The sequence below is a fragment of the Neomonachus schauinslandi genome, chromosome 3, assembly GCF_002201575.2.
Source record: "Neomonachus schauinslandi chromosome 3, ASM220157v2, whole genome shotgun sequence".
NCBI lineage: Eukaryota > Metazoa > Chordata > Mammalia > Carnivora > Phocidae > Neomonachus > Neomonachus schauinslandi.
This window is the reverse complement of record NC_058405.1, coordinates 154345848-154372460: the sequence shown is the minus strand read 5'-3', so window position 1 is coordinate 154372460 and position 26613 is coordinate 154345848. Positions and strand designations below refer to the sequence as shown.

General features: G+C 37.0%; 1 protein-coding gene across 1 annotated transcript in view; it reads left to right on the top strand.

The window, feature by feature from the left end:
* DNAH7 (dynein axonemal heavy chain 7) overlaps positions 1-26613 on the top strand; it is a 251256-nt gene that overhangs the window by 141873 nt on the left and 82770 nt on the right. Inside the window, exons 41-45 of the mRNA XM_021703031.2 lie at positions 9576-9906; positions 11860-12206; positions 13777-13957; positions 16378-16563; positions 21883-22046. Coding sequence (XP_021558706.2) covers positions 9576-9906; positions 11860-12206; positions 13777-13957; positions 16378-16563; positions 21883-22046 — 1209 coding nt within the window. The remainder of the gene's footprint in view (positions 1-9575; positions 9907-11859; positions 12207-13776; positions 13958-16377; positions 16564-21882; positions 22047-26613) is intronic.

Below are 26613 nucleotides of genomic sequence, written 5' to 3'. Positions count from 1 at the left end.
AGTTGCTGTGGCCAAAGTTGAAGAGGTTGCTGCTTGTGTTCTCCTCTAGGATTTTGTTGGATTCCTGTCTCACGTTTAGATCTTTCATCCATTTTGAGTTTATCTTTGTGTATGGTGTAAGAAAATGGTTCAGTTTCATTCTTCTACATGTGGCTGTCCAATTATCCCAACCCAATTTGTTGAAGAGACTATCTTTTTTCCATTGGACATTCTTTCCTGCTTTGTTGAAGATTAGTTGACCATAAAGTTGTGCGTTCATTTATGGGTTCTCTATTCTGTTCCATTGATCTATGTGCCTGTTTTTGTGCCAGTACCATACTGTCTTGATGATTACAGTTTTGTAATAGAGCTTAAAGTCCAGCATTGTGATGCCTCCAGCTTTGCTTTTCTTTTTCAACATTCCTCTGGCTATTCAGGGTCTTTTCTGATGCCATACAAATTTTAGGATTGTTTTTTCCAACTCTGTGAAAAATGTTCATGGTATTTTGATAGGGATTGCATTGAATGTGTAGAGTGCTCTGGGTAGCATAGATATTTTAACAATGTTTATTCTTCCAATCCATGAGACTGGAATGTTTTTCCATTTCTTTGTGTCTTCCTCAATTTCTTTCATAAGTGTTCCATAGTTTTTACAGTACAGATCCTTTCTCTTTGGTTAGGTTTATTCCTAGGTTATCTTGTGGGTTTTGGTGCAATTATAAATGGGATCAATTCCTTAATTTCAATTTCTTCTGTCTCATTGTTAGTGTGTAGGAATACAACTGATTTCTGTGCATTGATTTTATATCCTGCCACATTGCTGAATTCCTCTATGAGTTCTAGCAGTATTGGGGTGGAATCTTTTAGGTTTTTCATATAAAGTATCATGTCATCTGTGAAGGGAGAGAGTTTGACACTTCTTTGCCAATTTGAATGTGTTTTATTTCTTTATTTGTCTGACTGCTGAGACTAGGACTTCTAGTATGATGTTGAAAGGCAGTGGTGAGAGTGGGCATCCCTGTCTTGTTCCTGACCTTAGGGAAAAGCTCTCAGTTTTTCCCCACAGAGAATGATATTCTCTGTGGGCTTTTTGTAGATGGCTTTTATGATATTGAGGTATGTTCCCTCTGTCCCTACACTGTGGAGAGTTTTAATCAAGAAAGGATGCTGTATTTTGTCAAATGCTTTTTCTGCATCAATGGAGAGGATCATATGGTTCTTGTCCTTTTTTTTTATTATTAATGTGATGTATCACATTGATTGATTTGTGAATGTTGACCCACCTTTGCATCCCAGGGATAAAACCCACTTGGTCATGGTGAATAATCCTTTTAATGTACTGTTGGATCGTATTGGCTAGTATTTTGGTGAGAATTTTGGCATCCATGTTCATCAGGGTTATGAGTCTCTAATTCTCCTTTTTGGTTGCGTCTTTGTCTGGTTTTAGGATCAAGGGAATGCTGGCCTCATAGAATGAGTTTGGAAGTTTTCCTTCCATTTCTCTTTTCTGCAAAAGCTTCAGAAGAATAGGTAAAAGTTGTTTTTAAATGTTTGGTAGAATTCTCCTGGGAAGCCATCCAGCCCTGGACTCTTTGTTGGGAGATTTTTGATTACTGCTTCAGTTCCTTGCTGGTTATGGGTCTGTTCAGGTTTTCTATTTCTTCCTGTTTCAGTTTTGGTAGTTTATACGTTTCTAGGAATGCATTCATTTCTTCCATATTGTCTAATTTGTTGGCATATAGTTGCTCATAATATGTTCTTGCAGTTGTTTGTATTTCCTTGGTGTTAGTCATGATCTCTCCTCTTTCATTCATGATTTTATTAATTTGGGTCCTTTCTCTTTTCTTTTTGATAATTCTCGCTAGGGGTGTATCGATCTTATTAATTGTTTCAAAGAACCAGCTTCTAGTTTTATTGATCTGTTCTGTTCTTTTGGTTTCTGTTTCATTGATTTTTGCTCTAATCTTTATTATTTCTCATCTCCTGCTTGGTTTAGGCTCTCTTTGCCATTCCTTCTCCTGCTCCTTTAGGTGTAAGGTTAACTAGTGTATTTCAGACTTTTCTAGTGTATTGAGAAAGGCTTGTATTGCTATGTATTTCCCTCTTAGGACCGCCTTTGCTGTGTCGCAAAGGTTTTGAACAGATGTGTTTTCATTTTCTTTTGTTTCTATGAATTTTTTAAATTTCCTCTTTAATTTCCTGGTTGACACATTCATTCTTTACTAGGATGCTCTTTACCCTCCAAATAGTTGAGTTCCTTCCAAATTTCCTCTTGTGACTGAGTTGAAGTTTCAAAGCATTGTGGTCTGAAAATATGCAGGGAATGATCTCAATCTTTTGGTACCACTTGAGGCCTGATTTGGGACCCAGTATGTTATCTGTTCTGGAGAATGTTCCATGTGCACTTGAAAAGAATGTGTATTCTGTTGCTTTAGGATGGAATGTTCTGACTATATCTGTGAAGTCTATCTGGTCCAGTGTGTCGGTCAAAGGCCTTGTTTCCTTGTTGATCTTCTGCTTAAATGATCTGTCCATTGCAGTGAGGGGGGTGTTAAAGTCCCCTACTATTATTGTACTATTATCAATGTGTTTCTTTAATTTTGTTACTAATGGTTTATATAATAGGCTGCTCCCAAGTTAGGAACATAAATATTTATAATTATTAGATCTTGTTGAATACACCCTTTAAGTATGATATAGTGTCCCTCTTCATCCTTTACTACAGTGTTTGGTTTAAAATCTAATTTGTCTGTTATAAGGATTACTACCCCAGCTTTCTTTTGATGTCCGTTAGCATGGTAAATGGTTTTCCACCCCCTCACTTCCAATCTGGAGGTGTCTTTGGGTCTAAAATGAGTCTCTTGTAAACAGCATATCGATGGGTCTTGCTTTTTTATCCAATCTGATATCCTGTGTCTTTTGATTGGGGCATTTAACCCATTTACATTGAGAGTGACTATTGAAAGATATGAATTTACTGCCGTTGTATTACCTGTAAAATCACTGTTTCTGTGCATTGTCTCTGTTCTATGTTACTTTTGAGCTCTCTCTTTGCTTACAGCATTCCCTTTAATATTTCTTACAGGGCTGTTTTAGTGATCGCAAATTCTTTTAGTTTCTGTTTGTCCTGGAAACTCTTTGTCTCTCCATCCATTCTGAATGACAGCCTTGCTGGATAAAGTATTCTTGGCTTTATGTTTTTCTCATTTAGTACCCTGAATATATCATGCCAGCCCTTTCTGACCTGCCAGGTCTGTGTGGATAGGTCTGCTGGCAGTCTAATGTTCCTACCCTTGTAGGTTAAAGATCTCTTTCTTGAGCTGCTTTCAGGACTTTCTATCTCTGAAATTTGCAAGCTTCACTATTATATGTCAGGGTGTTGATCTATTTTTATTGATTTTGAGGGGGGTTTTCTGTGCCTTCGGGACTTGAATGCCTATTTCCTTCCCCACCTTAGGGAAGTTCTCAGCTATAATTTGCTTAAATATACCTTCTGCCCCCCTCTCTCTTTCTTCTTCCTCTGGAGCCTTAATAATTCTAATATTGTTTCCCTTTATGATCTCTTGAATCCTCCCCTTATGGTCCAATAATTGTTTATCTCTCTTTTGCTCAGTTTCTTTATTCTCCATAATTTTATCTTCTCTCTCTCTTCTGTCTCACTTATCCTATCAGTAAGAGCCTCCATTTTTTATTGCATCTCAACAATACCCTTTTTGATTTCAACCTGATAAGATCTTAGTTCTTTTATTTCTCTAGAAAGGGATTCTCTAGGGTCTTCTATGCTTTTTTCAAGCCCAGCTAGTTTATTTATAATCATTGTTCTGAATTTTAGCTCTAGACAGTTTACTAATATCTAAATTTATTAAGTCTCTGGCAGTGATTAATGTCTCTTTTCCTTTTTTCTGGGATTTTTTTCTTCTGGTCATTTTGTCCAGAGAAGAATAGATGAATGAAAGAACAAAAAAGAAATAAAAAATAAAAATATCAACCATGACCCCAGTGAAATATACACTAGGCAAATTAGAAGAGATTGGAAACCAAAAAAGAAAAAAAAGGGGGGGGGAGAAAAAGAGAATATAATAAAACAGGTAGACAGAACAGGGTGATATACTTGGTCCTGGGTGTATTTTGGTCTGTTTGTTAAAAGACACTTAATCCTGAAATTGTAAAGAAAGAAGAACATATATACACAAAAATAAAATTGAATGCAGTGAAAGGAAGCCAAAAATGAAGAATACATCTATAAAATATAAATGTAAAAATGCAAATTAAAAAAAGACTTTAAAAAAGAGTTGAGAAAATAAGAAGCTAGTTGAAAAGGAAAAAAAGAAAAAGTAAGAAAAAGAAAATTTTAAACTGAAAGACTAAAGAATCATGAGAAAAAATCTTAAATTCTATGTACTATTTTTCCCTAGTGCAGGAGTTTTTCAGTTCTGTGTGATCCATAAACTTGGTATTAACCTGATGTTGCTGCTGGTCTTCTGGGGGAGGGGCCCATTGCACTGAGTCTCAGGTGTCTTTGCCTGGGTGGAGTTGCACCGGCCCTTGCCAGGGGGCCGAGCTCAATGTAGGGTGCTTCGAGTTACTCTTTGTGGCTTTTGTTCCCTGAAGACTTTTTGCACTGCTTGCAAAAAGTGGTCAATTTTCTATTTGTTTAATTGCAGCAGTTCTTTTCTTAGACCTCAGGTTGAATTCACAGGTGTTCAGAATGATTTGATATCTAGCTGAATTCAAGGGACCAGATGAAACGAGGGTCCCCTACTTTTCCACCATCTTCCCTCTCTCCTAAAGTGAGTCTCTTGTAGACAGCATATAGATGGGTCTTTTTTTTTAATCCATCCTGACACCTTATGTCTTTTGATTGGAACATTTAGTCCATTTATATCCGGAGTGATTATTGATAGATATGAATTAATGCCATTTTATTACTTGTTTTGTCATTGTTTCTGGAGATTTTCTCTGTTCCTTTCTAGTCTTTGTCACTTTTGGTCTTTCTTTCTCACTGAAAGAGTCTCCTTTAGTATTTCTTGCAGGACTGCTTCAGTGATCACGAACTCCTTTAGTTTTTGTTTGTCTGGGAAACTCTTTATCTCTCCTTGTATTCTGAATGATAGCCTTGCTGAATAGAATATTCTTGGCTGCATATTTTCCCATTCAGCACGTTGAGTATACCATACCACTCTCTTCTTGCCTGCCAAGTTTCTGTGGATAGATCTGCTGCTAATCTTATTTGTTTTCCCTTTGAAGTTAAGGACTTCTTTTGTCTTGCTGTTTTTAGGATTTTTTTCTTTATTTAACTATGATGTTTTGGTGTTGGCAGGATTTTGTTGATTTTGATGGGAATTCTGTGTGCCTCCTGGATTTGGATGTTTGTTTCCTTCCCCCAATTAGGGAAGTTTTTAGCTATAATTTCCTCAAATAAACATCCCCTCTCTTCTTCTGGGACTCCTATGATATAAATTTTATTATGCTTTATGGAGTCACTGAATTCCCTATGTCTACATTTGTGATTTAATACTTTTCTTTTTCTCTTCTTTTCAGCTTCATTATTTTCCACAATTTTATCTTCTGTATCATTTATTTGTTCCTCTGCTTCTTCCATTCTCATGGTCATTACATCCAGTTGGTTTCAAATCTTGGTTATTGCATTTTTCATTTAGGTCTGACTAGTTTTTAGGTCTTTTATCTCTGTGGTAAGGGACTCCCTGGTGTCTTCTATGCTTTTATCAAGCCCAGCTAGTATCCTTATGATTGTTGTTTTAAATTCTGGATCAGGCATATTACTTATTTCTGTTTTGATTAGACCCCTGGCCATGACCTTTTCTTGTTCTTTCTTTTGGAATGAGTTCCTCCATCTTGGCATTTTGTCTAGGTGTCTGTCTTCTTCTCTGTGTTAGGAAAGCCTGCTATGTTTCCTGCTTCTGAGAGTAATGGCTCTATAAAGAAGAGGTCATACACTCTCCAGGGCCTGGTGCATCAGAAAGTGTTTCTAGTGTATGTTGTGTGCACTCTGCTGCTGTTGTTTTGGCTGCTCTTTCCCTCAGGTCAGTCCTCTATGGAGTTTCTCCTTGCCTGCAATGGGGAGTGTTTGGACCTTGACCAAAGTGTGGTGAGTTTTAACTAGGTGCACTCTGGTCTGCTTGTTAAAAGAGACTTGATGCTCTTTCCACTAGAGCTGAAACTTTTCAGGACTCTGTGGTCAGTAGTCATGGTGCATGTGGGGGATTTGCACTGGTCTTTGAAGGAAGGGGCCCACTGCACTGGTTCTCAGGCAAGTGTGCACCAACAGAGTTAAGGGGATGGGCTTAGTGTAAGCCGTTTAGGCTGCCAGTGTTGGTGCTGTGCTGCTTCTGAAGTTAGTTTATGCTGGGGGGAGGGGAGGGAAGTGGCATCCACTGACTCTTTTGTCCCTGGAGAGGCAATGTCACCTCTCCCAGATGTGTTCCAAGAAAAGGGAACTGTCTCTCCCAGTGCATCCCTGGGGGATCCTCAGATTGTGCCATCTGCCCTTGGGATATCTGCCATCCTACACAGGAGAACTGCAGCACCCTCAGGGCTCCAACCAGCAACAGCTCCGGCCTCTAAAACTCCAGCCTTTGAACTCCACTGGTTGTAAAAACTCATGAAAGTCAGCCCCTTTCATTTTCCTAGTCAATGGCTTTGGGGAATTGTTTTCCCTGTGCAATCCCCTGTACACTTCTCTTTCTCTCTCTCTCCCCCTCTTCTCTCTGTGACCAGGGCTCCCTCCCCTCTACAGCACCCATGATCCGTTTCTCCCCTAAGTCACGTCTCCACACCTCTTACCTTCCACAATGTGCAGTGGCCTCTTCTCTCCCTCTAGTTGTGCATTTTGTTCTGTCAGTCCTCAGATTGATTTCTTGGGTATTCAGAATGATTTGATTCTTATCTAGCTGTGTTCCAGGGGGGAGGCAAGCCTAGGGTTTCCTACTACTCTACCATCTTAACTTCCTTCAGTCTGCTGAGGGTGATTTTAGATGCAAAAAAAGTTTATTCAAAAGCTTCTTTGGTTCTAAAAAATACCCAATGTATTATAAAATGTAAAAACATTATATTAAGCTATAAAATTAGATATTTAAAAATTTTAATGATCTACCTTTTAAGGGGTTCTTCAGCTAATGTTTGGTCACATTCAAGAAGTTATTTAAACAAATTTTTTACTTTGCATTTATAATTTTTTTCATTGCATTTATAATTTTTAAAGGTTTTTATTTCCCTTTTGAGGTCTGATTTAACAAATCAAACTTTCCTACGTACTTAAATAATTTTAAAAAATTAGTAAGTTAAACTAATACAGAGGGTGAGACTTAAGTTCTTTTAAATGTTTAATATTACCTATAAACTTTGTGAGCTATTTTTACTTTAAAACAGAAATCTAGCTCTTGCTCAATTACATAATTTATATTGGACTGTAAGGTTGATCTGTGAATCTAACAGACTGAATTCTTTTAAATATTTAAAATATATACTTAAAACACCAACATGCACAGATTTCATGACAAAAAATATTGATGCAAAGTTTAATGTTTGCATATTAACTATAGTTAATTCTAAATCTTCCTGTGCTAACCCACTATATCAAGCATTTTGAAGCATCCTTTCCTGTATTGTCCAGGATGCTACCTATATCCTGGTAGGACACTCCTCATCCATATTTACAGTGACTATTGTAATACCTTCTGCAGCTGGGGCATCAGAGCTTTCCTAGGTACCATGATCCATACTCCTGTGTTTAAGTCATATCATTACTACTTTTTGCATCTACCTAGGGAAATCTGCAACCCCTACCCAAGGTAGCTACATTACTTGACTGAATTTTATAATTGCTTTGGCTGTTAAAATAATTATCTTTCCATGTAGATCTTATGATCTTTAACTTAATGGAATGTTTTCCCCCCATATTTTCCCATCTAAGGATATTAAAACTTTTTGGAGGTTCTTAATAATTTTAGATATCACTTATGTCTCTGTACACTCAAAATGTTTAAGGCCATCCTAACTGAAAGAAATATTATGAAAATGAAGTACAACATTATAGGAAGATTGAAAGTAATAGTTTTTCTAGGCATTTTTAGGTATTCTTATTTTCCTTTCAAATCTTCCTCTTTTTAAAAAAATTCTCCTTTATGGGGCACCTGGGTGGCTCAGTTGGTTAAGTGTCCAACTCTTGGTTTCAGCTCAGGTTATGATTTCGGGGTCATGGGATCAAGACCCACATAGGATTCTGTGCTCAGCTGGGAGTCCGCTTGGGATTCTCTCCCTCTGCTCCATCCCGCCTCTCTCTCTAATAAAAAATAAATTTAAAAATCTTTTAAAAAAAATTCTCCTTTACCTCAACTAGGATCCCCATCCTGTGGTTACTCTTCCCTTAATAGCTAAAGCCTTCAGATCTCTTTATAGCCAGGTACTCTGGTACCCTAGAAGCAAGTTAGCAGGTCACCTGCTAGGACACCAGTAGTTTAGCTAGCAAATCATCACATGGGATGAACCACAATATGGAAGCTTTCCTGTTCTTGTTTCTGTTCTTATTCGACAAAATTTTGGCTAAAACCAAATTCACAGATAATATGGTATCATGTATCTAGTCCCCCCATTAAGTCAAGCATTTTGCTGACTCAGAGGGAATCAATGTGTGACAAAACATAGCATACCCTCACTTCTAAAGGTTGTGTTTTTTTTTTTTTTCTCCTGTGGCAGTCTTTTTAATGTTTTCCCAGTTACCTATTCCAGTTTGAGCCAGTTAAGCCCTCAGCTGAAGGGTATGCTTCTGCCTTTAGACAGTTTTCCGGCCGGTTTTTTACCTACTCCAACCTCCTTTTTGAAGATGATTTCTAAAATGTGTCACCTCTTACTTTAAAACATATGGTGTATCAAATATTTTAAATGAAATGAATTATAAAGTAGAGTTTTCTCTACATATAATGTATAATTATCCAGAGAACATATATGAATGCAGATAAAATGTTTAAAACACATTAAAATATTATCTTCCTAATCAATTATTATTACTTTGTAATCATGCGGCACACAAAAAATATTGAGTTTTATTATTATCCTATTTGTCATTTTTGTCTTAATAAAAAATTATTTCAAGATATTGAATACTTCCTAAAATCATCTGCCACCTTTGGCAACATTCAAAATAATATATTTTGGGCACTGAAGTTTGTTTTAAAGATGTGATTATAAAAAGGTTTTAAGGAACCGTAGTGTTGTAGGAATGAATTTCCCAAAGAGACTAATTTTAGGGGTCCACCATTCATTTTGATAAAGAGCACTCCTTGCCTATACCTAGTATATAATAAATTTAAAAATAACTTTTGAAATTCTGTTATATGCCTGGATATTGTGCTAGGCTCTGGAAATACAAAAACAAACAAGGCATACTTTTGGCTCTTAACTGTTTATAACCCAGTGTTCTAAAGTTAATAATTTTTGGCAAACTGTTATGTGAAAATCTTTTATACCACTCCTTTAGTTATGCCTGGAAAAAGCCTGAAAAGCTCAAGAATATTTCCATTTTTCCTTGAAGGATATAGAACCTGATGCCTAACCTCATTTTATGTATTTGCTTCCAGCGAAGTCGTGAAAATGAAAAAGAGATATGAAGTGGGTTTGGACAAACTGGATTCTGCCGCATCTCAAGTAGCCACAATGCAAATTGAGTTGGAGGCGCTACATCCTCAGTTAAAAGTTGCTAGCAAAGAGGTGGATGAAATGATGGCAATCATCGAGAGGGAGTCTGTAGAAGTTGCCAAAACTGAAAAAGTAGTGAAAGCTGATGAAACAATAGCAAATGAACAAGCTATGGCCGCCAAAGCCATCAAAGACGAATGTGACGCGGACCTGGCAGAGGCCCTGCCCATCTTGGAGTCAGCACTGTCTGCCCTGGATACTCTCACTGCGCAGGTGAGAGCACAGCCACACCCTTGCTGGGACACACAGCCTGGCAGCTCAAGAAAGTGTTCACCACTGGGGGCTACGATCAAGTCTGTCTCTCCAAATTAGTCTCCACATTTAATGCAATCGAAATCATTTTCAAATTAGCAAAAGAATTTCCTAATTGACCTGAAAAAAGAAGTGCATGTGCATGACTAAGAATTTTGGAAAAGGAGGAAGCTGCCGAATTTTAGAACCTACCCTAAAACCTCTGTTATTTCAGGAACTTTGCACAATAACTTTGCAGTACAATGGTGGACAGAGGCATAAGACCTAAGTGTGTATTTTATTTCTAAGGTGCACCTTTTTCATATTTAGACACTTTCGTAATTGGCATACACCTTACAGTGGATGTGATAACATATCGCGTTAATGTTTGTTAGTGTTGGGTTTTTTAAAATTTTTGTGATAATAATATGGCCTACAATGTTATACTTTATAATAGCATGTCTTAGATTGGATGAAATGTGGTATTAAAAATTTAGACATCAGAGGGGAATAGTTCAATTAAGGAAGATAAAGGTGAATTTTTAAACATAGTGTTGAGAATTGTGCTAAACTTTTGGGTGAGGAGAGACTATTAAGTTCTTTCTTCACACCTACTCCAATATAGACTTCAGAGTGATTAAAATTTAAATATAAATAATTACATACTATAAAATAGTAGAAAATGCAGATCCTGTTTATATCTTGGAGTGGATCAGGACTTTGGATTTCTTAGATGTGAGAGAAATCAGAAAAAAAAGCTAAGCAAAACTGTAATATATATGCTCTGGATACTCTTTTTTCATAACTGATAATTAGTTTTTTTTAAGTTATAAATTTTAGTACCTAAAACCAACACATTTTGTTTGATATAAACATCACAGACAGAAGTGTAGAAACACTCGGGGGAAATATTTGACCTAGATGGCAAACAAAAGATTAATATGCCTCTATGTAAAAAGCTCTTACAAATCAATAAGACAAAAATAGCTGTAAGATAAGATAGTAAATGATACAAAGAAGTAATTCACAAAAGAGGAAATACAAATAGTCAATAAACATACGAAAATGTATCCTACCTCACTTGTATTTTTAAAAAAACAGATTAATAAAGGATTTCTTTGGCTTATCAGAATGCTTACCCTTGCTGCTGAGGGTATATGTAGTAAAACAGGAACCCTTAGATACTTTCTGGAGAGTAGATTGTCAATAGGTGTCAAAAGCTTTAAAAATAAAGGATACGAAGTTCTTAATTCAACATGGCAATTGTAATAGTAAAAAAAAATAGGGGAAAAATATAGATAGGGCATGAGAATTATGGCTCATGTCTATACAGGAGAAGGTCATGCAGCCATTAAAATGATGTAGGTGTTTCATAGCGTGTAAGGATGTTCATTATATCTTACTGTTGAAATATGAAAAGTTTTAAAACAGCATGTATGTTATGTAGACTATAATTCCATTGGTCAAAATGTAGCATATTCACTAGTTTATAGCATATATACATAGAAAAATATATAGAAGAAGTATAAATAAATAACATTTGCAGTAGTTAACTAGATATTATGGGATTATAGGAGATCTTAGTATGTATAATTTCTCTGTATTTTTCTAATGTTTGCATCTATTACTTCCATATTTTTCAAGAAGCTACAACACTCTTATTTTGCAACAGCCAAATTTTTCTTATGTGTTTTTGAAGTAGACTCTATGTCATAAGTAATCTCACATTAGGGTGTATTTCCATTATTCTTTTTTGTTTCTAACTCTCCCTTTTGGACAAACTTCTCAATGCTTTTTTGACAGAATTCTATCACTGTTACCATTTCTACCCAATGAACAGAGTGACTATCTTATGATTTAGTTTGAAAATAAGAGCCAGTTACAAGTAACGCATAAACAGTTCTTTTGTAATAATTAGCATGTTGTTATTTCAAGGACATTACAGTGGTAAAATCCATGAAGAGTCCTCCTGCTGGTGTCAAGCTTGTTATGGAAGCTATATGCATCTTGAAAGGCATCAAAGCTGACAAAATCCCTGACCCAACAGGTTCAGGAAAAAAAATAGAAGATTTCTGGGGTCCAGCTAAGAGACTTCTTGGTGACATTCGATTTCTACAGTCACTTCATGAATATGACAAGGACAACATTCCTGCAGCATATATGAATATCATAAGAAAAAATTATATTCCAAATCCAGATTTTGTTCCAGAAAAGATTAGAAATGCTTCCACTGCAGCCGAAGGTCTGTGCAAATGGGTCATAGCAATGGATTCGTATGATAAGTAAGTACTAACAACAACAACAACAACAACAACACAACCCTGTGTTTTATTTTCCTGTTTGGTCATTTAGACACTGTAAAACTTAAAAGCTATACAGGTGAGAGGCTCCTGGAAAATCATGTCTAGTATCTGCTATGTGTGTACATATTTCCTAGAGGCAAGACCATAACAATTATTTAGTATAATACAGTGATGCTTAAACATTTTTTGGACTCAGGAACCCTTTATACTCTTAAAAATTCTTGAAGATGCAAAAAACATTTTTTTTATTAAAGATTTTATTTATTTGTCAGAGAGAGAGAACACAAACAGGGGGAGCAGCAGGCTCCCCACTGAGCTCGAGGAGCCTGATGTGGGACTCGATCCCAGGACCCTGAGATCATGACCTGAGCTGAAGCAGACACTTAACTGACTGAGCCATCTAGGCATCCCATGAAAAACTTGTTTATCTACCATATTAGAAGTTGAAATAGAGAAATTTTAAAACAGTATTAATTCATAAAGACATTACATGTTACATAAATAACTGATTTTTTTAATTCACATTTTTCACAAAAAAAATTAGGAAAACAGTAGTGGTGTTTTATATTTTTGCAAATCTCTTCAATACGTGGCCAGTAGAAGATAGCTGGACTCTCAAATCTGCATCTTCATTCAATCTTTTGCAATATGTTGTTTCAGTTGAAATATATGAAGAAAATACAGCCTCACACAGATGTTTAGTTAGACAAGAGAAGATGTTATGGACTCCCCGAAGGGGATGAAGCATGTCTTGGACCACATTTTGAAAACCACCAGTATAATATATATTCTTTGTAAGACAAGGAGTCTTTTCTGGTGATTGTATGAGAACCACTTATATTGTGTACAAAACAGCAAAAATTACTGGTTGTTCTTCAAAAAGTGACTATTACAGGATGTCTTTCAAATTCACACACAATTTGAATCATTGTATATATAGTTATGCACTGTCTATGTTTTGGACCATGACGTGTTAATGATAAATTTTAATTTAATATTTTATCATTTGTTTAGAAAGCTAACATCACTGACCCTGTTTTCCAGATAGAAGATAATTTAGATCCATTCTTTTTCTTATATAGTCCCTTCTATTACCGACATACATATTTATGAGATGGCTGGTTTTAATTAAAGATGTATTCTGAAAATTTTTCAAAAGCAAAATGACATAGATGAAACACCTCACCTCCTAAGAATTAAGCTTTAATGAAATAGACTAGTTTTCATAAACACTGCAATATTTTACATGAATAGACTATTTTCCTTTTGAAAACCACCAATATTCATACTGTCAATAATCTAATACTTTATATTAGGTAAAAAAATTACTTATTTGAAAATGTTATTCATATTTGATATCTATTTGAATCATTTCTTATTTGCTGGGGTCAGGTGTGATAGCTCGATGAAATATGGAATATGGAAACCAGCATAGGTCTTGCCTCAAGATGTGGTTTGAGTTATAGTAAGCATAGAAAAACAAATTCAGTGTAGAAAGTGTGCTACAGTATAAAAGGTATCTCTAATTTTCTGATTTTACTTTTTGCAGAGTGGCAAAAATAGTAGCTCCTAAAAAGATAAAACTGGCTGCCGCCGAAGGGGAGCTTAAAATTGCTATGGATGGTCTTCGTAAGAAGCAGGCCGCCTTGCGCGAAGTTCAGGACAAGCTGGCCAAGCTTCAGGATACCCTTGAGCTGAATAAGCAGAAGAAGGCTGATTTGGAAAACCAGGTATGTGACGCTATAGACAAATATGGGCGAATCCTGATTACTTTAGTAAGAATGATGCTTGCGCCAGCAAGTAATAGCTACATCTCCTGTTTTCTTCCTGGTTGGGGATTGGCAAACGATGGCCCACGGGCCAAATCCAGCATTGCCCATTTTTGTATAGCCCACAAGCTAATATATAATAATAATAATAAATAGTTTTGATTTTTTTTAATGATTATATAGTAAATGGTTGTATAAATACCTGCCTAATAGCATCAGTTTTGCCTCTCGATCCACAAAGCCCCAAATTTTTAGTTTTGCGGCCCTTCCCCCCCAAAAGAAGTCAATCATCTCTACCTTAGATTACCAGAATATTGACCTAGATTATTTAAATAATTCTTCACTTCATAGGTAAGGAAATGGAGAACCAAAATATTAGGTTGTGTAAGAGGTAATGACAGAGCGGAGATAAGAACTCAATACCCAGAAACATACTGTGTCCCCTGAAAGTTATTTTAAGACTAAAAAAGGTGATACTGTTTATAAGAAGTAACTGCTCAAGTCTAATTATGTTCCAGGGGGAAAAAAGTCAAAATATTTTATAAAGTCAATATTTATTGAGTGCTTACTCTGCGAGTCACGGTTGTTCTGAGAACAGTATGTATTATCTCATTTATTCTCAAAACAGCCTTCTGAGGGAGGTCATCTTTTTGTATCATTTTGTAGAAACTAAAGCATAGGAAGGTTAAGTAACTTGCCTATGGTCAACCCAGCTTCTAAGCATGAAGGCTAAAATCTGACTTTAATAGCTGTGCTCTTTCCCAGACTTTTTTCCCAAGGATATGACTACAAATTCTGTATTTATACAAATATGTGACATTGTGCTCATCTTTAGAAATATTACTTACTACAGGGCATGATGTCCGAGTGGTCAGTTTTAGTTTAAACAATATAATAGGTGGGTGTGTGGTTTACTGTAAACATTTGCCAACTTCATTGTATGTTTGAAATTTTTTATTTTTTGTGATAAAATGTTGGAAATCATGATCATGTAAAATGAATATATGCTTATATGTGTACTAAAACTCTGCTTTTAGAGGCAAAATTTTAGTTAAAATATTTTTATTTAGTAATTTCTGATGGCAACTTTACTGTAGTCCAATACATGATTCAATATATTATAAACATTACTGAAAAAAGAATGAAGAGAGAAGCCAGGAAGACAGAAGATATTAAAAGAGGGAAAATTAAAGGACAAAATATTTAAATTTAGGAAGTATCAAAAATATCCCCAATTACATACTGTTGCTTTTTCAAGCCTATCTTTAGATAAACCAATTTAGTATTTTATATCTTTTGGTCTAAAAGCATTTATTTAATATAAATATTAATAGCATTAGGAAAAAGTATAAGCCAAATTCTTATTCCACAGTAATTTAAATGCCTCTGCTTTTATCAATTGTTTACTTCCTCTCTTCACGTCAGTCATTTCATTTTGAACCTTAAGCTAACCTTTGCTCACTCTTGTCTTTATTCAAGAATAACGAGGCTAAGTCACTTAAAATTAAACTACAATAATTCAGGTATTCTACTGGAATATTGCCATTGCATGGGTTGAAATGGCTTTTCCCCAAGTTTTCCACCTTCATAATTATCCTTTTTCTTTTTTTAATCACATTGCTTAATTACGCATAATCAAATTTGGTTGACAGTCTTCTGCACAAAGTAGGCTCTCAGCTATTGATTGATGTCCTAATTGAAGGTTAATTGCAAGTGTGTGAGTAGGTTGACCCAATTTAACAACTTGAAAATTGTGCTTTGCAAGTAATCATAAATTATTACAACTTTTAAACATTTAACCTTCCAAGGCAGTGCATGCATGTTGGGGTTACCTTGACCTTTTCTATAAGTTGTACCAAAACATCTACTTAACTTCTTTCATTTGTACCATTCTTCAAATAAACATTTAACCTTTAAAATTATCGTTAAGTCAACCATAAGTTAAATGAGGGGAAGATTTTGATAGAACATTTGAAATAAAATGCATTTAGAGTATTTAAATTTGAGGGAAAACATTTATATTTGCAAGAGAATGTCCTTTATTACATAAGCAAATTTCAGTGTCTCCTACTGTAGATCATTCCCTTAAATAGAGCTATTCTTGCGTTATGTGATGTATATCCACTAAAAATATCATAAATTGTGTATACTTCATTATACATACTTACTGCACACACTTTATTATGAACACAATTCTCAAATGTCATGGACTTGCCAGTCTTCATAGTGAGATAGCTCACATTTTTTTAGAGAGTTAAAAAAAATTCCAGATGAAAGTTCGTAATTAAAAAAAGAACTTATCTCAGAGGCCAAAATCTTGTAGAAATTTTCACTTATTTTCTACCTGTGGATGTTGATAAGAGCTGACTTTTATTTTTGAGGTTGACTTGTGCAGCAAAAAGCTAGAAAGAGCTGAGCAGCTGATTGGAGGCCTTGGGGGTGAGAAAACACGCTGGAGCCTTACAGCTTTGGAGTTGGGGCAGTTGTACATCAACCTGACAGGTGACATCCTCATTTCCTCAGGAGTTGTTGCTTACCTAGGTGCCTTTACATCGAGCTATCGACAGGTAAAGAATACTAGTCGATTTCTAAGGTCTCATCCTGACCCTCCCATTTTAGCCAGTACTGACTAATCTTAGAGGATTTTGTTGGCTTGCTTTTTGTTTTTTTGGTAAGTATGAAGAACAAATGTTTCCAAGTGATTTCTATCTAGTTGTGTATTTTAGTTATTCTGTAAATTGGCTTGATAGCCATAAGATGCCATATCAAATATTCTTCTAAAATCAAATTGTTTTAGAAACAAAAACACTGACTTTAAAAGGTAACATGAAATGGTAGGCCCTTAATGACAGAATTTCAGTTCCTAAACAAGTATAAAGATATCAGGATTTTTTTTTTTACATCTTTTTTTTGGTGTGTGTGTTTGTGTGTGTAATCAACTACACTATGAGTCTCAATAATGAATTATTTCAAAAATCACTTCGGACACTAAAACTTCAGGGGAGGAAAAGGCAAGCTGGCCTAGAACTGAATCTGTAAGTGGCTTCTTTTCTTAGAAAACAAATGCCAAGTGTCCTGCTTCGAATTACCACCCCTTTGATGGATTCTGCCTCATTCTTTGTGACCCAGTTCCCATTTCTATTTCTTCTTCCTGCTTTTTCCTTCCCTCCTTTCAGTCCATTCCTGAATGAGACCCCATATTGTTCAGCTCTCTTTTGAAAAATTGAACTGGAATCCAACCCAGAACATGGCCCTGTCAAAGCAGAAGAGACTTAGAAAAATTAAAAGTACTGAAAGAAAAAGAAAAGGAGGGTAATGAGAATAAGGAGAAGAGAGAAATTTTAAAACATTTAGCAATAGCTTCTGGTGTCAAGCAAGTAGAAAAAGAATAAATGATAACTCATTTTTTGTTTTTCTTTTTGTTTTTCTTTTTTTACATAACATTTGCTTTTACCTGGTCTCAGCTGAGCCTTACTTAATTTGGGAGCTTTCTGTTAAGTAGGGTTGATTCTTGGAGGCCACGGTTTTAGTTTGTTTGTTTATTTTCAACCAAACCGATTTAAAATCTTCATATATATGGTCTTTCTGTCTCTTTGGGATCTGGTTGCCCTGGTCCTGGTACATGACCTTCATATTCTTCCTCACTTTGTTCATTTGTATCTTTGAATAACTGTTTGCTGCTAAGGCATTAACATCTTGTAGCTCGAACAGTTAATGTTTAGCATGAAACTATCTGGTAATAGGTTTGTTTGCTCTATGGTTTCAGAGACTGAGGCTTATAAAGATGAAGGGAATTGCTTAGAGCCACATGGCTGGTTAATGACACAGCAGGATTGAGACTTGTAGTCCCTTGAATCCTCATTTAGCACCCTTTCTACTCTCCTAAATCAACTTGGAACAATGGAGGGGGTAGCGGCGGCCACCCTTACCCTTCCCTGCTCGTTCCCAACACACCCTTGGGCACCTGCACTGGCTCCTGCTTAGCATCCCAGAGCCATGCTGAAAGTCCCTTGCCTCCCCACCCTGCCCTCTCTGACACATGTGTTCCGAGGCCCTGGATCTTGCTGACTGCACAAACAACCACTTCCAGAGCCCTGAGGTCCAGAACTGAGACCTTGGAGTTTCCTGGCAGAAGCACAGTGACACTCAAGCTAGACACAGATACAGCCAAAACTCCGAGCTCCTATGAACTCACATCCTCTGTCCTCACCCCTGATTCAAACAGCCATGTCATCCCATCCCAGTTCATCTCTGTGAAGGCTTGAAGGCAATTTTACCCCTGCCTTGCTTCACTATAGCTACCTAGGCTTTTACTTTTCTTGAGTCTCTAAGGTTGCTGTTCCTTCCTGTGAATGTGTTCTCTATGTCCCCCTCTGACCTGCCCCCTCTCTCGGGTCAGGGCGCTATCGGGTTACACCCCATCAAAATTTTCCCATTCAGTTGTAAGCATAAGGTTATAGCAGCGAGTTCAGTGTCTGCCCAGATGCCTGCCTGGCTTCTTGCACTTTCAGGTCTAAAACCAGCACCTGTGGCTCTTTGTTGGCAGACTTCCCTTGGGTTCTTAGAATCCACTTTGCCCAGTGTTTGGAGAGCTGGAATTGCCTGGGGATTTATCTCCCACTAGGGCGTGCCTGGATGAATGACTGACAGAGGTGGGAGCATGAGAGTCGGGCTCCCTTCCCTCTGGTTGGAACAGCTCTAAGAACTAACTTATCCTCCCTGTGGGATCAAACCAAAGCCACCCGCTGTAGAACTTTGGCCGATCCCTCACCTTGTGTTGGCTTCTTCCCAGTCCTTGCACTGCTCCCCATAGCATCCCTTCCTTAATAAATCTTCATCTCAAAGTCTGCTTCTGGGAAACCCAACTAAGACAAAAAAGCCTTCCAACGATCTTGGTTCTTTTCGAGCATCAAAGTCTCGGGATACCAAGAGCCCTCGATAAATAGCTGGATCCCCTCCTTCCAAGCTTAAATCTGAGTAGCTGTTAATTATTCATCAACCCCTTTGTAGAACTTCTGGCACTCTTCATAAATAAGACATAGAAAACTCCAATTCTTCTAGCATAACTGGGCCCAGGGTACTTTAATTGCCATGCCCATGCCAATCTCTGAAACAGAATCCTACAGTGCTGTGAGGACACGTAGGCCCTGGAGTTGAATTAATTTGAACTTTCTCAATTTCCCTGCCAACAGTCAAAGTCAGAACTGTGTTGGTGGTGGTGGATATTTTCACCAAGGTGACACTCCTAATGGTCACTTTTTCATTTCTACCATCTATTGCACCAGCTGACTACTAGCCAAGGCTCTTTGCTTGTATTTAGAGATGCTTGTTCAGAGCATCTCATGTTCGTTTCAGTTACTGTCTGCTGCTGTACCCTTTTAGACGTATAATTGGGCCACTTAAATTTCTAATCCACAAATAGGATGAAATTGAATAAAAGATGTGAGCAAAATGCGTGAAAGGGTTCAAAAGGTACAGATTTCTAGGTATAAAATAAGTCCTGGGATGTAATGTATAGCATGATGACTATAGTTAATAATACTGTATTGTATATTTGAAAGCTACTAAGATCTTAAAAGGTTTCATAAGAAAAACATTTTTGTAAATATGGTGATGGATGTTAACTAGACTTACTATGATGGGTTCACAATATATACAAAGAGCGAATCATCATTTGTGACTACTATCATGTTATATGTCCATTATATTTTTAAGAAAGAGACGAAAAGGGTGCCTGGGTGGCTCAGATGGTTAAGCGTCTGCCTTCAGCTCAGGTCATGATCCCAGGGTCCTGGGATCGAGTCCCACATCGGGCTCCCGGCTCAGCGGGGAGCCTGCTTCTCCCTCTGACCCTCTCCCCCTCATGCTGTTTCTCTCTCGCTCGCTCTCTAAAAAATAAATAAAATCTTAAAAAAAAAAAAAGAAAGAGACGAAAAAATAGAAAATAAATCTATAATGACATAAATTAATACATTTTAAAAACGAGTGCCTGACCAAGCTAGATCCTTACAGTTACAAGTACCTCCCCACAAAATGCCTCTTCATTACAGAGGGAAAGGGGGCAAGGCAATGCCGAAGCTGTAGTACAGTATTTCACAAGAGCTGCCTTCATTCAGTGTTGAATGTTTAAACTGATTAAAAACTGATTTAAACTGATTAAAAACTCTGAATTCCTCTTTGGGGTAGTTTGCTCAGCCCTCACCCCAACCATTTCCCTTCTCAGGCTCTAATACTCCGGGTTATAATAGACGCTCAACTTACGCAGGCCCTCAGCAACCTAACGCCGGCGGGGGGTGGGGGTGGGGGGCAGCCCCTCCTCTGCCGCACCTGTGGAATTCCTCACACTACCGCATCCCCGGGAAGCCTGTGCAGCCGAGCTAACCCTCCCGCCTTCTGCTTGCGTATATAACCACCTGTTACGGTTTCACTTGTGCTGTTACCCTGTATCTGGGCGCAATCCCCCTGAGAGGCAGCTTTCTCTCATTGGGCAATACAACTAACAAGAAGTTCTGCTTTTCGGGGCACCTGGGTGGCTCAGTCAGTTAAGCGGCTGCCTTCCGCTCAGGTCATGGTCCCGGGGTCCTGGGATCGAGCCCCGCATCAGGCTCCCTGCTCGGCGGGAAGCCTGCTTACCCCTCTCCCACTCCCCCTGCTTGTGTTCCCTCTCTCGCTGTGTCTCTCTCTGTCAGATAAATAAATAAAATATTAAAAAAAAGAAGTTCTGCTTTTCATCTGAGTGTCTTATGTTGTGTCCCACCTTCCAAAGAAGCTTTAATTATATCCAAGATCCTACAATTATGAGATAGAAGCCCAGCAGGCAGCAGCTTAATCGAGTGATAAAAATCAGTGTCATCGGTAAATGAACAATTGGCAATCCCGTAGGTACCACGTACCATGAAGGGATGCAATGAACACGACATCATTTCTATGATATTCCTGCAAAGGTGCATAACTTGAATTGAATCATGGAGGAACATCATAGAGACGCAACTGTGGGACCTTCTACAAAATAAATGATCAAGGTCCTGAAAGTCATCAACTGCCCCTCACCCGTTGTGGCCTTTCATGGCAAACCTAAGAGAATGTTGGTGGAGGCTGCTCAGCAGGAGCCCAAGGCAGAGATGGTGGTGCCCACTGTGCCCATAGCATTCTCCTCTGCCTGTTGGCGGGTACTGACACCTTGTGTGTCTGGGTCTCCTCCCCATGTCTCTTCCTCACCTATATTTCCTCTGGTCATGTCTTTCACTGTTTCTGAACTTATTGATATGTAGCCTCAAATTGGACCTTGACTTCTGACTTCCTGAGTGTGAACCTGGACTGGAAGTACCTTTTTGATTTCTGAGCAGCCTAGCACACTGTGCCCCGGGTGGGATGTCCCAAACTCCAGTATATGTCCTGATCCTTGGTGCCTGATAGTCCTGCCATGGTCCCTTCCCCACCGGGCATGCAAGAGACAGAAAAACTTGTTTTTCTGTGTCCCCTACCAGTCTAAAGTAGATTTACTTTTATTCCATAATACTGTATTAAGGCTTGCCAGATATTTGTAATTTAAAGAAAATGTATAGAATAATGATGGTTTCCAGCTACCTTGTCAAGTGCACCTTTGGAATAAAAATCGGCAATTGTTTTTTTCGGATGCAAAATTCTGACTTCAACTTCACTATTAAGTGGTGTATCTAAAATTAACATTGGATATCATTCATTTTCATTTGAATACATAGTGGACCTTCTAAATTATAATTTGAAAAAATCTGATAAATCGGTTTTGAGGTGCAGTTTCAACAATGGTTTGTTGACTCAAGGAATAAAGTGTAATTGAGGAATTTACGAAGTATTCATTTGGTGATCTCCAGCTTCATTTTTGTATCTCTCTGTATGTCTTAAAGAACCAAATCAAGGAGTGGACAAATTTGTGCAAAAGCAAAGACATTCCCTGCTCTGATGATTATTCTCTTATGGGTATCCTGGGAGAAGCCGTGACAATTCGAACCTGGAATATTGCTGGGTTACCTTCCGACTCATTTTCCATTGATAACGGGATCATCATAATGTAAGGAAAATACTTTTCTCACAAGTGATCTCTATTAATCAGTTGATTTATTTATCCATGCATCTTTTTAACAATTATAGCTAGAAAACTTTTATAGTATTGAAAAATTTTTACTTAAATCATTAATTAGCTAAATTAAATATGAATAATCACTTCCTTCTCCTAGTAATGTGAGAATGATGGCATATTGGAGACTGTAGTAAACAACCAAAAACCCTAATGACTTTTACTTAATTTTTAATCAGCTTTTGGCAAATGGAGCAAAACCCTACCATGAGTAAATGAAGTCCAAAATATTTATTCCCATAAAATTGCAAGGTTTTTGTTATTGCAGGTTAATGAAATGTGCAGCAGTGGGTTGTTGGTAGTGATGGGTTCAGGTGTACCAAATTCTTAGTCCCTGCTGTGTGTGGGACTAGCTTCAATGATATGGATACATTTCTGGTCCTGGGCTGATTGGGACATTCAAGATATAGTGGATGCTATTCCTGGAATGTCCTGGTTAGTAGACAAATCCCATGGAAATTGGGCTGGGAGTATACTGCAGGCTCATCCAGCCTCACCTTTTCTGAAGGTCTTATCTCCCAGAAACCAAGGACATCAGCCTGCCCCAGTATGAAGACAGTCATGATTTGTGTTATTTCCTAGTTCATGTTACCATGGGCCTTCCATCACTGGGGCAGTCACTGGGGCAAAGGTTTTAGCAGATTAGGAATAGCACAGGTAAACCCTCAGTAGAAATGTTCAGTTCCGTGTTACATGACTATTTTAATTAGTTGTTAGTTTACTACTGAAAAAGTAATTGATGTCGTAGTACTTAAAGAACAAATGACAGACACATGAATTTTTAAAATAGAATTAACTACTACATGTGAGGACTGGTTATTCTTAAATTTTGTGTATGTAATATTTATGAAAATTATTCCACAAATTAAAACTCTGATGAACATGTTTCTTTACTGCTCAACAAATGATCCTGATATATATATATATGGACTTCTTTAGCATATATTTTCTGAATTGTTCTATAAGGATTTGAGGTGAGTGCAATTTGAATATAAGTAAAAATCTGATAAGACCACCTAGGGGAAATTAAAGAAGTAGTTACTTCTGGTATTTCAGACAAACTCATCCTTATATTTGGGCCCTGAATTAAATTCAAAGCTTTCTAGTAATTAAGGCAAAAAAGAAAAGCTGTGTCACATGGTTCTCATATTTTTAACCAAGTAAATCATACTTAGATGAACTTTTTCAGGAACTAACCTTAAATGTAATTACTTTATTGATTTGGAGAAAAGACTACAAAGCTTTTCTTTGGGGAATGAAAATTAAGTACTTGGTACTCTGCTTTCATAATCTAAATCAATCCAGAAGAGAAATGATAGAATCTAGATAAATGATAAATATGTGCATTAGTTGGCCACTGAAACAGATTTTTAAGTGCGTTTTCACAAGTACAGGATGACAGCCAGTTTTTTAAATTGTTTAACAAGTCGGTGGCACCCAGAGAGTTTGTGTTGATGTCATAATGTGAGAATACACAGATGGGAGGTTTCTGAAAGTTTGGAAGCCCACTTTTACTTCGCCCAGCTGTATCAGTTAACTTCAGCCTACAGAATAATCAGATTTTTTCTGGTTTTGCTATTGCTATTTTTTCTCTTTCAGAAAAAATACTTTGCTTTTTCCAAGCACTTGTGAATGTAATTGATCATGTCCCGCATAATGGTAGTTCTGTCTTTATTGTTTCGATTAGCAGGTTATATACGTTTGTTCCACCTGGCAGGATATCTACAACCATTATATTCATTGGAGGCTAAGTACCTTCTTACTTTTCAGCAAATGTACTCTTTCTTTTGGGTCCAGTCATATTTCAATAATAATAGAACATTGATGAATATTTCTGCGTTTAAGACTCCAAACCTTTTAGTGATTGTTTTTCAAGGTAACAAATTCAAACTTCAGGAGAGAAAGAGGTAAAAAATGGTGTAAATGAGCCAGAACTCCCTTACATTGTTTGTAAAAATGTTGAAATATTAGCAGAAAGTTACGGTAGCAACTTTACTAAGAAAGAAATAGTAACATTTTTCATTCTTGGCTAAGTGTCTTTTGGTAATCTTATACTGAGAGGTTTCGGTAAATAGGCTTAAGGTGATCATTTTGAAGTATCAGATAAGTATCTTATTTACTTGCCTAGTGTGTTCTTCCATTCCCCAGAGATATTTGCTTGATAATGATAATACCTAATACTGAGCACTTACTAAAGACCTAATCCTGTGCTAAGTGCTTTTTACGTACTATTTCAGCTGACTGAAGAGTTGATTATTTAGGGAAACGGGAAGAATCTATAAAATTAAATAAGTTGGAATATAATTAACTTTTGGAGCTATTGACACCTGAAGGTCCTTGGCTAATCAGAATTTCAAGGGCTAGTGATAACATTAAATGTAATTGGATTGTATCTGAACATTTCACAGGGAAATAGTATTAAGATTGTTTAACCACTTGGTAAATAAATCAGACCTATATATCTAATACAACTCTGTTTTTTAAAAATGTCTTTTAGTTTTCATTTCTATAGGAGTCAGATAAATTAGATTTATTTCAATAGCAGTAATAACTGAGAGGAGCACCCACCTTTCATTGTCTGTTTTTATCTGTTTTTATGTATGTGTGTAAAAAGGAATATAGCAAAACTCTTTGAGATGCACCTCTGTTATATATTTAAATTCTGTGTCCTTCCATGCAGACTATCCTGAACATGTATTATCACTGTTAGAGGTCTGTATTTTGCAAAAGTCCCAAAGAGCACCAAATAATAATCCTCTCTAGATAATCACAAAAGAACAAACAGTATTAAACTTGGAATGCTGAGTCTATAAAAATTCAGTTTTCATTTGGGAACCAGATTTTAAAGCATTTCTAGATTCAAGAATGTTGGGTGGAGGAAGTAAGAAAATTGTGTGGAGAAAGATGTTGTCTTGTCAAAAAATAAGGCAAAATAATGGAGAGGAATAAACAGTAAATACGGTGCTTGTTCATTTCAAATTCAGGATTTATATTCATCCAAAGAGTGAAGCTGTTTAAACCAATATGTGTTGCATATAGCTCTCCACAATAACTGTTATTAAAACCCCAGCACATTCTTCTCTACTTACCCTGAAGAATGTCTCCTTTGAAATTTTATTCATTTGATATGTTATTCTATAGAAGCCCTAATCTTTAAAAGCAAAATTTGCTTTAAGGGGCCGCTGGGTGGCTCAGTCAGTTGAGTGCTGCACTCTTGCTTTCAGCTCAGGTCATGCATGATCTCATGGGTGGTGAGATCAAGGCCTACACTGGGCTCCGTGCTCAGTGCAGAGTCTGCTGGATTCTTTCCCTCTTCCTCTTCCTCCCCCTCGCCCCCTCTCCCAGCTCATGTGTGTGGGTGTGGGTGGGTGTGGGTGTGTGCACGGTGCGTGTTCTCATAAATAAATAAATCTTAAAAATAAATAAAAGCAAAATTTGCTTTAAAAGAAAAAACAACTGAAGTCACAACATTGTCCTGCTTTTGAATCAAAAAGATATTATATTGGGGGTGTTGTTTGGGGAAAATAAGTTTCATATAATTGTTAACTGGGTATGGAACAGCATCTCTGTCTGTATAAATATACCGAGATAGTACTTGTATAAATATATATATATAAATAGTAAATATATATAGTAAATATATAAATATATATAGATTTTTCTGTTTATGAGGGATATTGGTAAATACACACACACACACACACACACACAATTGTTCCAGCACAACATTTTTTAAAACATTACTTTTTCCGGGGCACCTGGGGGGCTCACTTGGTTAAGCGGCTGCCTTCGGCTCAGGTCCTGGGATCGAGCCCCACATCGGGCTCCCCCCACTTGGCGGGGAGCCTACTTCTCCCTCTCCCTCTGCTGCTCCCCCTGCTCATGCTCTCTCTCTCTCTCTCTGTCAAATAAAGAAATAAAATCTTAAGAACAAAACAAACAAACAAAGAAACACATTACTCTTTCCGTTGAATTGTTTCTACATCTTTGTTGAAAGTCCGTTATCCACATATATGTAGGTCTATTTCCGGATTGTCTATTCTGTTCTATTGATCTACTTTTCTGTCTTGATGCAAAAACCGCATTGCCTTGATTAGTATAGCTTTATATTAGGTCTTGAAGTTAGATTATATGTCTTCCAACTTTGCTTTTTTTTTTTTTCAAAATTGTGGTGTCTATTTTTTACCTCTCATTATAAATTTTGGAATCAGTTTTTAAATATCTACAAAAGATCCTTGCTGGAATTTTGATTGGAACTGCATTGAATCTATACATCAATTTGAGAAAAATTGACAATAAGTCTTCTAAAGGAAACACAATATATCCCTGTTTTAAAATTTTTTCTTTTTTTTTTTTTAATTTTTATTTAAATTCTAGTTAACATATAGTGTAATACTGGTTTCAGGAGTAGAGTTTAGTGACTCATCACTTACATATAACACCCAGTGCTCATCATAACAAATGCCCTCCTAATACCCATCCCCCAAGCCCATCCCCCACC